Consider the following 13,031-nt stretch of genomic DNA (forward strand, 5'->3'; position numbering starts at 1 on the left):
CAAATAGAAGTTTTACTTGAGAAAAACAGCCTGCTTTGTAGGGGCTGATAGAAGTCTTCATTACTTCATTTATAACCATTTGTGAGTTTACTTCCTTTACTTTACTTACTTCCTTAAAACCAGTAGAGCATGTAGAAAAGGATCTCCACATAAATGAAGCTTTGAGAAACAAAACAAATGTAGAAAGAAGATATGCAAATTTTTTTTATAGGTTAATTTTTTTAATCTTAAAAAATTCTAACGAAATATGTGTATGCAGAAAAAAGTAACTTGCTTTATGGAATTGAAAGTGTTCATTGAGATGAATTTGGCTCCTTAAGCGATTAAATGGGTAGGGCTGAGACAAATAGGGAAGATTTCAACCTGGGATTTAACATCTAATAAGATTCTGTGTTAGAGGCAGCATGGCCTTAGCTATGTAATTTGACCTGTTTAGAATGCACAAATGGGATGGAAGGGATTTAAGTTTTATATTTAGATGTTCATTTATAAATTTATTTATTTATTTTAGCTGTGTTGGGTCTTCGTTTCTGTGCGAGGGCTTTCTCTAGTTGCGGCGAGCGGGGGCCACTCTTCATCGCGGTGCGCGGGGGCCACTCTTCATCACGGTGCGCGGGCCTCTCACTATCGCGGCCTCTCTTGTTGCGGAGCACAGGCTCCGGACGCGCAGGCTCAGTAGTTGTGGCTCACAGGCCTGGTTGCTCCGCGGCATGTGGGATCTTCCCAGATCAGGGCTTGAACCCGTGTCCCCTGCATTGGCAGGCAGATTCTCAACCACTGCGCCACCAGGGAAGCCCTAGATTTTCATTTAATAAGAAACAAGATGAGTACTGAAAGAGCCCAGACTGCTCACTCAACTATCTGAATGTTAAAGTGTGCACTTCGATTATTGCAAGACCAGGATGCAGATTTTCGACAGAATGTTTTCAACCATTTTGGTGACTCCTGAGATTTTTTTGCTATTGATTTTTCATGTATTTCTAAATTGGGCCCTTGATTTCTTTCTCTTTTTATATTTATACTCTTTTATACTCATCCTGAAAACTTAGCCTAGCATCATAGAATTTTAGAGATGTTTGGATGCTTAGAGATTACTAATTAATATCTGGTATATTTGTATATTAACTTGGCCCTTTATATTGAACAAAGGAGAGAATTGAAGCCCAGAGAGGTTGTGGCTGGGCCCAGGTCAGCCACCTTGTCCAGAACCCCCAGCTGCAGCTGTTCAGAACCAGGTTCTTTCTCTTACAGCTCTACTTGACGGACTGCTTTACTTGGGGAGAAGTTTAATTTTAAACACATTCTCTTGCTCTTTCCCCCCCTTTTTCTTTCTAATGTGGGCCAATTAATAAAAGACTACAAGCAGTCTGGTAGTCACAGATCTTGCCTGGAGCCTGGCTCATTGTAAGGCATGTAAGAGAGACTTGTTTGAAGTGGACCAAAACTGGGGAGGGAATGAGACACTATGGGTAACAGGTGGGGAGCTGGCAGCTGGCAATTTATTCTTCATCTTTCTCTCCCCAGGACAGGGAGCAGCCAGTTGTGTTCTGACAGTGAAGGTGCCACGTGCTGGTTAGTGGATGCCTCTAAACTACCCTCTTTCTCCCTTAGGTTCTTTCCCATAACCTGTGCACAGTGCTGAAGGTTCCACATGACCCTGTTGCCCTTGAAGAGCACTTCCGGGATGATGATGAGGGGCCTGTCTCCAATCAGGGCTACATGCCGTATTTAAACAAGTTCATTTTGGAAAAGGTATGACTCTAATCTTTTCTTGCTTACAGCATTGTTCAGATTGCACATTTCAAGTGGGCCCCATAGCCCCTTGTTGGTGAGTTCACTAAGGAGTTTAGGTGTGAAGCATCACGAGATAAATCAGAAAGGAAAGAAAGAATGAGACTGACAGTACTTCCTATTTCTCTCTCTTCTCCAGTGTCTTCTAAAACTTCGTTCGGTATTTTTACGACTTGGCTCTTTTTTGGAAATTAAGTATTTTGTATTAATCTGTACCTGTCTTCTCTTAGGGAGCTGTTTTTTCTTTTTAAATTCTGGTTCCACATGTACTGGCAATGATTGTTAAAGCATGGATGTGATGGGGTAAAATGTGATGTTAATTATCTTTATAGATATCATACAGCAAAGCTTTCATCCTAGACTTTTTCGGGTGCCACTTGGATGTTTCCTCTGGGATATGTTATGAGTAAAGATGCTGTAAAAAATGATTATGTGTTTGGAAGCCATATTGGTATTTTCTGCTGGGTTTGGTTTCTCCCTTGGTTTGGATAATTAAAAATTGACACATTAAAGTTTTGACTTTAATGTTCTTTTATTTATTTATTTATTTTTTTCATCTTTTTATTTATTTATTTATTTATTATTTTTTTATTTATGGCTGTGTTGGATCTTCGTTTCTGTGCGAGGGCTTTCTCTAGTTGTGGCAAGTGGGGGTCACTCTTCATCGCGGTGCGCGGGCCTCTCATTATCGCGGCCTCTCTTGTTGCGGAGCACAGGCTCCAGACGCGCAGGCTCAGTAATTGTGGCTCACGGGCCTAGTTGCTCCGCGGCATGTGGGATCTTCCCAGCCCAGGGCTCGAACCCGTGTCGCCTGCATTGGCAGGCAGATTCTCAACCACTGCGCCACGAGGGAAGCCCCCTCTTTTATTTTTTTAAAGAAAATCTAAATTGATGGCACATTTAATTAAAAACATTGGTGATTAAAAAATTACAAAAGGTAGCTTTGTTATTAAATAGGCAATTAATACAAATATATGAAATAAAAAGTAAAATCTCTTTACCCTTTTTAGTCTGACTCTACAGGAGTAACCACTTTTAACTGTTTGATGAATATCTTTGCTGACCTTTTTATAGACATGCAAATACACACCTATACAATACATAGTGTTTTGTTTCTGTGCCAATAGGGTCATGCTACATATAGTTCAACTTACTTTTTTAACTGAACAATATATTAGTGTCATCTTTCCATATCAGGTACATTTAGTTTAGGTATGAAAGTAATCATATATGCACATGAAGGGTTGGGAATTACTGCTTTTGCTTATTTATAACACCAAGCTTGAAATTTTTGGATATATGTCAAAAATGTCTTTCAAAAAGTGACAGTGATAATACTTTTAAATAAAAAATAAAACACATTAAAAAGCTTGTTTTCCAATCACCTAAATGCCATAACTATTGACATATTTTTTTCTGTTGACTTTTTTCGGATTTTTATAGCTATTTATAAGTATAACTTCTTTTTATAGTTAAGTGTCTTTTTTATAATAGCAAAGTACAGTAATTAAAATTTATAATAATAATTTAAGTTACTGGTATGGAAAATACCAAAATGTTGGTCAGCATTCTTTTTAAAAATCACATTATATCTTTCAGAAATTTTGCAGCAAAGATTGTCAAAATTACAGTGTATTCATCTAAGCAGTATTCTTTGTACCTATATCTATTATTCCATATCAGCCTCACAATACAATTTTTTGCTCTTTATTTGTATGTGTATGTTTTATACATATACTTGGTCATGCTTTAATTAGAAACAACTGCAGAGGGAGAAACCACACCATAATGAAATGAAAGACTTGATCAAACTCACAAAAGCCACATATTGTGTGATCCAATTTATGTGAAATGTCCAAAATAGGCAAACACATAGAGATATAGAATAGATTAGTGGTTGCCAGAGGCTGAGGGGAAGTGGGAATGGTGAGTGACTACTGATGGGTTTGGGATTTCTTTTTGGGGTGATGAAAATGTTCTAGAGTTACATAGTGATGATGGTTGCAAAACCTTGTGAATATACTAAAAACTACTAAAATGTACACTTTAAGGGTGAATTTTATGGAATGTGAATTATATCACGATAAAAAAGATTCAAACAAATTATACAGAAACTGATGTGTGAGGTTTCAAAACTTCACAGTATGATGCTGTACTATTTTCTAAAGCTTTTTTGGGCTGCCTTTCTGTTTACTAATCAGGTAGCTCATTTGTGTTTGTAGTTGTATTATAAGTAAATATGTCTTTTTTTGTGAAGAAATTCTTTTTATTTATAAAAAATTCCCCCAGCTTTATTGAGATATTATTGACGCCTAATGTATGTAAATTGAAGGTGTACAACGTGATTTTTTTTAATATAAATTTTTAAAAAATTTTATTTATTTTTTTCTGCGTTGGGTCTTTGTTGTGGTGCATGGGCTTCTCTTGGCGGTGGCTTCTCTTGTTGTGGAGCACGGGTTCTAAGTGTGTGGGCTTCAGTAGTTGTGACTCTCGGGCTCTAGAGCACAGGCTCGGTAGTTTTGGTGCATGGGCTTGGTTGCTCCGTGGCATGTGGGATCTTCCTGGACCAGGGCTCGAACCCATGTCCCCTGCATTGGCAGGCGGAGTCTTAACCACTGCACCACTAGGGAAGTCCCCCAACGTGATGATTTGATGTATGTATATATTGCGAAATGATTTCCATGGTAAGGTTAGTTGTGTTATCGTTGTCTCCCATAGTTACCTTTTTTTTTTTCCCTGTGGTTATAGCTTTTAAGATCTACTCTCTTAACAACATTCAAGTATATAGTCCTGTATTGTTAATTATTGTCACAATGCTGTGCACTAGATCCCAGATCTCATTCATCTTAAAGCTGGAAGTTTGTACCCTTTGACCAACATCTCGCCATTTCCCCTACCCACCAGCTCCTGACAACCACCATTCTACTCTCTTAGTTCTTTGAGTTCATTGTTTTAAATATTCTACATATAACTGAGAACATATAGTATTTGTTTTTCTGTATCTTAAAGAAATTCTCTTAACCATGATTAGTTACAACAGCTTCAGAATCCTTGAGTTTACCGTTTGATATTTCTGCACTAATTTAAATAAAAGACAAGAGGTTTTGAATACAACCATAGTGGTGAGAACATTTACACTCCATTAACAACCCCTAAGACAAGTGGTTAGGATATGGTGCATGCCCAGATCCCACAGAAGGGGTTAAAATTAGGTATATCCCTCTTTTTTTCTCCCAATATCTATTTTAATCAAATTTAGGCCCTATGAACTAGAAACAAGACAGTCAGTCTGCAATGGACCATCAAACCCAAAGGACTCCCTTTTCTCTGTGCGTCTAGGACAAACAACGGCTAGTTCCCTAATTTTTTCCCCTAAAGTATGTGTTAGCACTCTGGCATCATGGACTTTAAATAAATAAAAATAAAAACTTATTGTCTTCCCTACTTTTAAAATACAAAAATGTATTTGGAACAGATACTATAACCTCATCATATTTTTACTTTTTAAAAAATTTCCATTTATTTAAACTAAAATCAAAACCAAAGACAGTTCACATAGTAAATATGTCTTATATTCAGCAAATGTTTGATGACCTACTGTTTGCATGTGTTTAATCTTGAAAACTAAAGACAATAAGCAGAATTATGTCTGTTATTAAAATATATAGAACACGGACTTCCCTGCTGGCACAGTGGTTAAGAATCTGCCTGCCAACGCAGGCGACACGGGTTTGAGCCCTGGTCCGGGAAGATCCCACATGCTGCAGAGCAACTAAGCCCGTGCACCACAACTACTGAGCCTGTGCTCTAGAGCCCAGGAGCCACGACTACTGAAGCCCGCGCACCTAGATCCCGTGCTCCGCAGCAAGAGAAGCCACCACAATGAGAAGCCTGCGCACCGTAATGAAGAGTGGCCCCCGCTCACCACAGCTAGAGAAAGCCTGCACGCAGCAACAAAGACCCAATGCAGCCAAAAATAAATAAAATAAAATAAATTTATATATATTAAAAAAAATATATATACATATATATAAATAAAACATACCGGGGGATTCTCAGAAATCTGGAAATTGCTTTGTTTTTCAGTGCTAGAATTTGTGTGGGCTGGACTAGTAGATAGAGAAACATGGTTGAATATCTTGAAGTGCTGTACCCTGATACCACATTTTGTTCTCCTTGATGTAACTCTCTTTAAACATCTTGAATTTTAAAGTTTTAAAATGTTCTTTGTTTTAGTATTTAGGTATTTAAAAGTTTTGTAACTGGGGGAGAAAATACAGCAGTATTTAAAAAGTCCAAAATTAGTCACAAAATTTGGAGAAAAACTTTATTCACAGAGCAAGTGAGGATGTGATGAAACAGTGAGCCCTTGTTTATTATTGCTAAGCCACCTGGAGTGGCATTTTGCCTGGCCTTCAATCCAAATAAAGCAGGCAAGGTTTTCGTGGTGTGGGTTTAAATTGAGCAAAGATTTGTGCCTTGTTTTGAAACTTGGTTGAAATAAATGCCAATAGTGACTGAAGAACGTTAACATAAAAACTTAGAGATTGTCCTCAGTTATGCAATGAAAATATGAAATGATTAAACATTTGCAAGATGTGCTTTCCTATATATATGTGTGTGTGTGTATAAAGTCTCATTTGATCCTCATGGTAATCCTGTGATGATGCATAACTGGAATTCTTATCCCCATTTAACTCGGGAGGAAATAGAATGCATAAGGTTGCCTAGCTAAAAAGGGGTAGATAGATTTTGAACCTAAGCCATTTCACTTCTAGACCAGTGTTCTTTTAACTGTATGTACTATTGAGGGATTAATTACTCCCTTCCAGAATTAATGTGTTCCAGTTACTGGATGTGTAGGGGCAGGGGTAGAATGGTTTAAAAGCCATTCTGATCATCTCAAACTATCTCAGCCTCCTTCTAGTTCTCTTAGGTTCTTTCTCAAGTGTTTTAAGGTGATTTTTTTCTTCTTAATTAGTATCTGGTGTCCCTCAGTGTTCATTTTGGTCATTTTTCCCCCAGGTTATTTGAGAGATTTTCTGCCTTTGCCTAAGAGAATTACTCAGAAGGGGTTGAGACCAAGAGATAAATTATAATGAAACTTGCTTTGCAAAAAGTAATTTTTCTATTTGGTTTCTATATTTGCTTCTTCAGAGAGAATAATTCCTGTTTTTCTTCACATTGATAGAATTTATTTTCAGCTTTCCTGAGGCTTCAGATGATTAACATGTGTGTTCTTGTAGCAAATATTTTGCCTCCGCTGATTGTTAACTTTTTTTTTGCTTATTTGTTAAATTTCTTCTTTAGTAAAGAATAGGATTCTGGGGACTTCCCAGCTGGCGCAGTGGTTAAGAATCCACCTGCCAGTGCAGGGGACACGGGTTTGAGCCCTGGTCCGGGAAGATCCCACATGCCGTGGAGCAACTAAGCCCGTGTGCCACAACTACTGAGCCTGCTCGCTTAGAGCCCATGCTCTGCAGCAAGAGAAGCCATTGCAATGAGAAGCCTGCACACCACAACAAACAGTAGCCCCCGCTCGCCACAACTAGAGAAAGCCTGCGCACAGCAACGAAGACCTGACGCAACCATACATACATACATACATAAATAAAAGAATAGGATTCTGTGAACATCTAGGAAGAATGTTTTGTGAGCTTCCCCCCACCCCCCCTTTTTTTTGGGCAAAAGAACCACTGCAGCTGGCTTACCTGATAGTAATTGAAGAAAGTGTTATATTGTTAACTTTTTACTATTGAGCCCTAGTAGACTACATAAAAAACTAGTTCTGCCTCAGCATGTTTATGAGGCAAACTAAGCCTTCCATGAGATTTAATAGCCTAATAGGCTTTTTGGTCCAAATCATGGTCAGTTATTTTCCCTGATTCTACACATTAAAGGTTGGTCTGGGCTGTTTGATGATTAAAAACCAGTAATCCATTGGCAATAAGCCAAGTCCTAATTGGGGAATTTGCTGCTTTCTAACATAATCCTTTTTTTTTGTTTGTTTTTTTGGGAAACATACACACACACACACAAAAGAAAAACACACAAAGAGAAAAATTTTTGTTCAATATAATGTCCCTTTTCTAGAGTCTAGCAGTCTCTGCTTTCTGTTTTCCTAGGCCGGACATTTTTACTTTCTTACCGGATGCTTGCTCTTCCTGTGTTAGTTATAGTTCTCCCATAAAATGAGTTTTCAAATTCCTTTTAGTGGAATGAATATGCCTTCGCACTCAAAATGTTGTCAAATGTATGCCTAACAAGTGTCATTTAATAGGAAGGGGTACTGCTCTTAATTAAGTTCCCCAAACCATGCTTTTGTACAGTTCTTTCTTATTGTCCTATAGCCTATGTTACTTTTTTCTTTCATTGTTGCTTGAAAGTTATATAGTATTAATTTGGTACAGTGGTCAAGGTGGACTCTACATTTTGATCAGATTTGTAAAGTTATACAGGACTAAAAACTTTGGAGTGATTAAAGAGGTTCCATGCTGAGAATATGGATGACTTTATGTCATTGAATACTTTGGCCAGCAATATAAATCTAAGGGTGATATAGTTTAAAGAAATATTGTTTTCAAAAATAGCAGCTTTACTGAGATGTAATTCATATACCATACAGTTTAACTACTTAAAGTGTACAATTTGGTGGTTTTTAGTGTAGTCACATTTTTGTGCAACCATCACTAAAATCAGTTTTAGAAGATTTCATTACCCTCCCTCAAAAACACTGTACCCATTAGCCCTTACTCTCGTCTCCCACAGCCCTAGGCAACCACTAATCTACTTTCTACCTCTATGGATTTACCTATTCTGAACTCATACAATATGACTGGAATCATAATATGTGGCCTTTTGTGTATGTCTTCTTTCACTTAGCATCATGTTTTCAAAATTCATCCATGTTGTAGTACATAACAGTACTTCATTTCTTTTTATGGCTGAATAATATTTCATTATGGATATACCATATTTTGTTTGCACATTGGGTGATGGACATTTGAGTTTTTCCCACTTTTTGGTTATTATGAATTTACTGCTGTGAGCATGCATGTTCAAGTTTTTGTGTGGATGTATATTTTCAGTTCTCTGGTATATACCTAGGAATGGAATTGCTGGGTCATGTGGCAACTCTGTGTTTAACCTTTTGAGAAACTGCCAAGCTGTTTTCCAAAGCAGCTGGGCATTTTACTTTTCTACCAGCAATGGCTGAGTGGTCCAATTTCTTCATATCCTCACCAACATTTTTTTTTTATTATAGGCATTCCAGTGGGTATGAATCTTACTGTGTTTTGATTTGCATCTCCATGATAATTAATGTAAAATACTGTTTTTAAAGTTTTTTTTTATTGTGAAGGCAATAACAGGATATTGTTGAAATTAAGAAAAAAAAGGAACTTATTAAGAAAATATGTATCACCCATAACTTTAACATATAGAGGTGATTTTGATATGTTTGCTTTGAGTTTTTATTTTTTATTTTATTTATTTTTTTGGCTGCGCTGCACGGCTTGCGGGATCTTGGTTCCCCAACCAGGGATCGAACCCAGGCCCTTGGCAGTGAGAGCACAGAGTCCTAACCACTGGACTGCCAGGGAATTCCCAAGTTTTTATTTTTTAAAATATGTTTTTATGTATTATTTTTCAAGTTGGGATCATATTGAACACTTAACATTAATATTGTCTGTTCCATATCATTAAATTTTTTAAAAAAGACGTTGAGTATACAGATGCTAACATTTATTTAGAGTCTATTGTGTATCAGGTACTAATGTTTTAAACAGGTTTCTAATTAAGTCTTTATGTCAACTCTGTAGGTTAAGTACCATCATTACCACCATTTTATTTTATTTTATTTTATTTTTTTTTTTATTTGTTGCCCTTCTTTTTTTTTTTTTTTAATTTATTTATTTATTTATCTATGGCTGTGTTGGGTCTTCGTTTCTGTGCGAGGGCTTTCTCTAGTTGCGGTGAGCGGGGGCCACTCTTCATCGCGGTGCGCGGGCCTCTCACTATCACGGCCTCTCTTGTTGCGGAGCACAGGCTCCAGACGCGCAGGCTCAGTAGTTGTGGCTCACGGGCTTAGTTGCTCCGCGGCATGTGGGATCTTCCCAGACCAGGGCTCGAACCCGTGTCCCCTGCATTGGCAGGCAGATTCTCAACCACTGCGCCACCAGGGAAGCCCACCACCATTTTAAAGATGAGACGGACCTTGGGTTAAATTGCTTGCCCAAGGTCACCCAAGTACTAAGTGGTATTCAGTGACTGTATAATAGTTTTGTACTGTGACTTTATAACCGTTCCCTTTTTGGTGGACTTTTAATTTTTTTTCCCACTCTTATAAATAATAGTGACTATCCTAGATAAATCTTTATCTGACTCGGATTCACTTGTTAGGATAGATTATTTGAAGTAGAATCACTAATCAAAGAGTTTGAATGCTTTCTGAGAAAAAAAATTTCTGCAATCAATTTCTAAAGCGTCAAATTGGCCAGTTTCCCTGTCTTCTGAGAACTGTCTCTGTTCCACAGCCACTTTAGTCTTGAGCTGATTTGTATGAAATTTCTAGTTTAGAGAACATGTGAGTTTAGTTTTATAAATACTTTTAGTGCTTTGAGTCAGAATTGAGGTGATGCCTTATTCTTCATATGTATGAATTTTGGTGTAAAGTAATTATATGTTAAAAATAAGAACGACTCTACACTTTCTTTCTGGGAAATTATCCTCCATTTGGGCACCTTGAAACCACTAGCAGCCATTATTATTAAATGTGAGACTATTGATTTAATATGTGTCATACAAACTGGAATTTTGGAGCACAGTTTGTAATTGTAGATGAGATGGAGTATGGAATCATAGATTTCTAGACCTTTTGTAGTTAGAACAGACCTAGAGACCATTTCAATTTATGGATTTATTTTCATTGAGGTAATATTGAATATTGAATCCATACCCTTCAATGCCTTGCTGTTGTTTTAAGGTAAGTCCAACATCTTTATCATGGCACACAGGGCCATGTTCAGTGTGGCCTCTGCAACCTCTCCAGCCTCCTCTTCTTCCTCTCTCCTCCCTTCTTGTTCACTTTAGTCCAGCCACCTTGACCTTCCTCAGATTACTAAGACCCTTCCTGCCACAGAGTCTTCAGACATGCTGCTTCCTCTGCTGTAAAGTTTCCTCCACCCGTAATGTGGAGGTCTTGGCTTGATTGTCACTTCCTCAGCGAGATTTCTCCAGGTAGCACCCCACCCATTCTAGACCTAACCAGCTTTCCTGTAATGTATGCTTGCAACGTTTTGTGCTTTTCCTTTTTGCCACAGTTTTCACCACATAGGTGGTTGTGTTATTGCGGTATAGTTTGATATCTTATTACCCGCCTGGAGTGTAAGTTCTGGGATGGCGAGGACTGTTTCACCCATGTCCCACACTGTTGATTGTTTCCTTTGTGTGCAGGAATTTTTAAGTTTGATGTAGTTTTGTCTGTTTTTGCTTTTGTTGCCTGTGCTTTTAGAATCATACCCAAGAAATCATTGCCCATTCCAATGTCATGAAGCTTTTCCCCTATATTTTCTTCTTGGAGTTTTATACTTTCAGGTCTTACATTTAGATCTTTACTCCGATTTGGACTTAACTTCTGAACATGGTGTAAGATAAGGGTCCATCTTCATTCTATTGCATGTGGATATTCAGTTTTACCAATACCACTTGTTGAAGAGATGATCCTTTCCTCATTGTGTGGTCTTGGCACCCTTCTTAAAGCTCACTTGACAGTATACATTAGGGTTTATTTCTGGGCTCTCTATTCTGTTCTATTGGTCTGTATGTCTGTTTTTATGCCAGTACCATACTGTTTTTTGTTTTGTTTTGTTTTGGGCTTTTTTGGCTGTGCCACATGGCTTGTGGGATCTTAGTTCCCCGACCAGGGATCAAACCCATGCCTCCTGCAGTGGAAGCGTGGAGTCCTAACCACTGGACTGCCAGGGAATTCCCCAGTACCATACTGTTTTGATTACCTATTAGCTTTGTAATAGGTTTTGAAATCAAGAAGTATCAGGCCTCCAACTTTGTTCTTCTCAAGATTGTTTTTTGTTTTTTTAATTTTTTGGCTGTGCCGCAGGGCATATGGAATCATAGTTCCCCAACCAGGGATCGAACCCACACCCCCTGCATTGGAAGCGCGGAGTCTTAACTGCTGCACTGCAGTTAAGGGAAGTCCCATCTCAAGATTGTTTTGACTATCATGGACCTTTGAGATTCCATATGAATTTTAGGATGATGTTTTTTGTTTCTGCAAAAAAAAAAAAAATGCCTTTGAGATTTTGACAGGGATTGTGTTGAATCTGTAAATTGCCGTGGATAGTATAGACGTTTTAATAATATTAAGTCTTCTAGTCCATGAGCATAGAGTGTTTTTCTATTTATTTGTGTCATCTTTAATTTCTTAGAGTAATGTTTTGTAGTTTTCAATGTACAAGTCTTTTGCCTCCTTGGTTAAGTTTATTCCTGAGTATTTTATTCATTTTGATGCTATTGCAAATGGAATTGTTTTCTTAATTTTCTTTTCTGATTGTCATTGTTAGTGTATAGAAACACAACTGATTTTTGAGGGTTGATTTTGTATCCTGGAAGTTTGCTGAATTGGTTTATTAGTTTTAATAAACCAATTATTGGGTGGAATCTCGAGAGTTTTCTACATAAGAAAAAGCATTTTATCTGCAACAGAGATAATTTTGCTTCTTTCTTTCCAATTTGGATGCCTTTTATTTCTTTTTCTTGCCTAATCTCTCTGGCTGAGTCTTTCTGAACTGTGTTGAATAGAAGTGGTCAGAGTGGGCATCCTTGTCTTGTTCCTCATCTCTTCTCTAAGAGAAGAGAAAAGCTTTCAGTTTCTCATCATTGAGTATGATGTTAGTTGTGGACTTTTCATATATGATCTGATATTTTCTTTTTTTAAAGGTGTAAATGCCATCATTTGATATACTTCTACCTTTGATCATGATTAAACTAAAGAATAGTAGATTAGAATATAGAGAAGTAATGAGCCAAACAGACAATTTATTAAAATTAAATAAGACACAGAGAACTTGCACCAAAAAGCCACTATTTATTTCTTGGGAAAACTAACTGATGGAGAATTTGCTTGGTTTCTGATCCCATTGCAGTCTGACTTATATCCAGACTTCTCAGCTGTCTTGAAGGTAACTAACTAGTGACCACTGAATTGCAAAACCAGTAGTCTT

At 37.5% G+C, this 13,031-nt stretch overlaps 1 protein-coding gene across 1 annotated transcript in view; it reads left to right on the forward strand.

Moving 5' to 3' along the window:
* Positions 1 to 13,031, forward strand: part of SWAP70 (switching B cell complex subunit SWAP70) — a 78,489-nt gene that overhangs the window by 22,625 nt on the left and 42,833 nt on the right. The window contains exon 2 of the mRNA XM_036860829.1: positions 1,612 to 1,752. Within this exon, the coding sequence (XP_036716724.1) occupies positions 1,612 to 1,752 (141 nt within the window). The remainder of the gene's footprint in view (positions 1 to 1,611; positions 1,753 to 13,031) is intronic.

This window comes from Balaenoptera musculus, chromosome 8, assembly GCF_009873245.2.
Source record: "Balaenoptera musculus isolate JJ_BM4_2016_0621 chromosome 8, mBalMus1.pri.v3, whole genome shotgun sequence".
Lineage (NCBI taxonomy): Eukaryota > Metazoa > Chordata > Mammalia > Artiodactyla > Balaenopteridae > Balaenoptera > Balaenoptera musculus.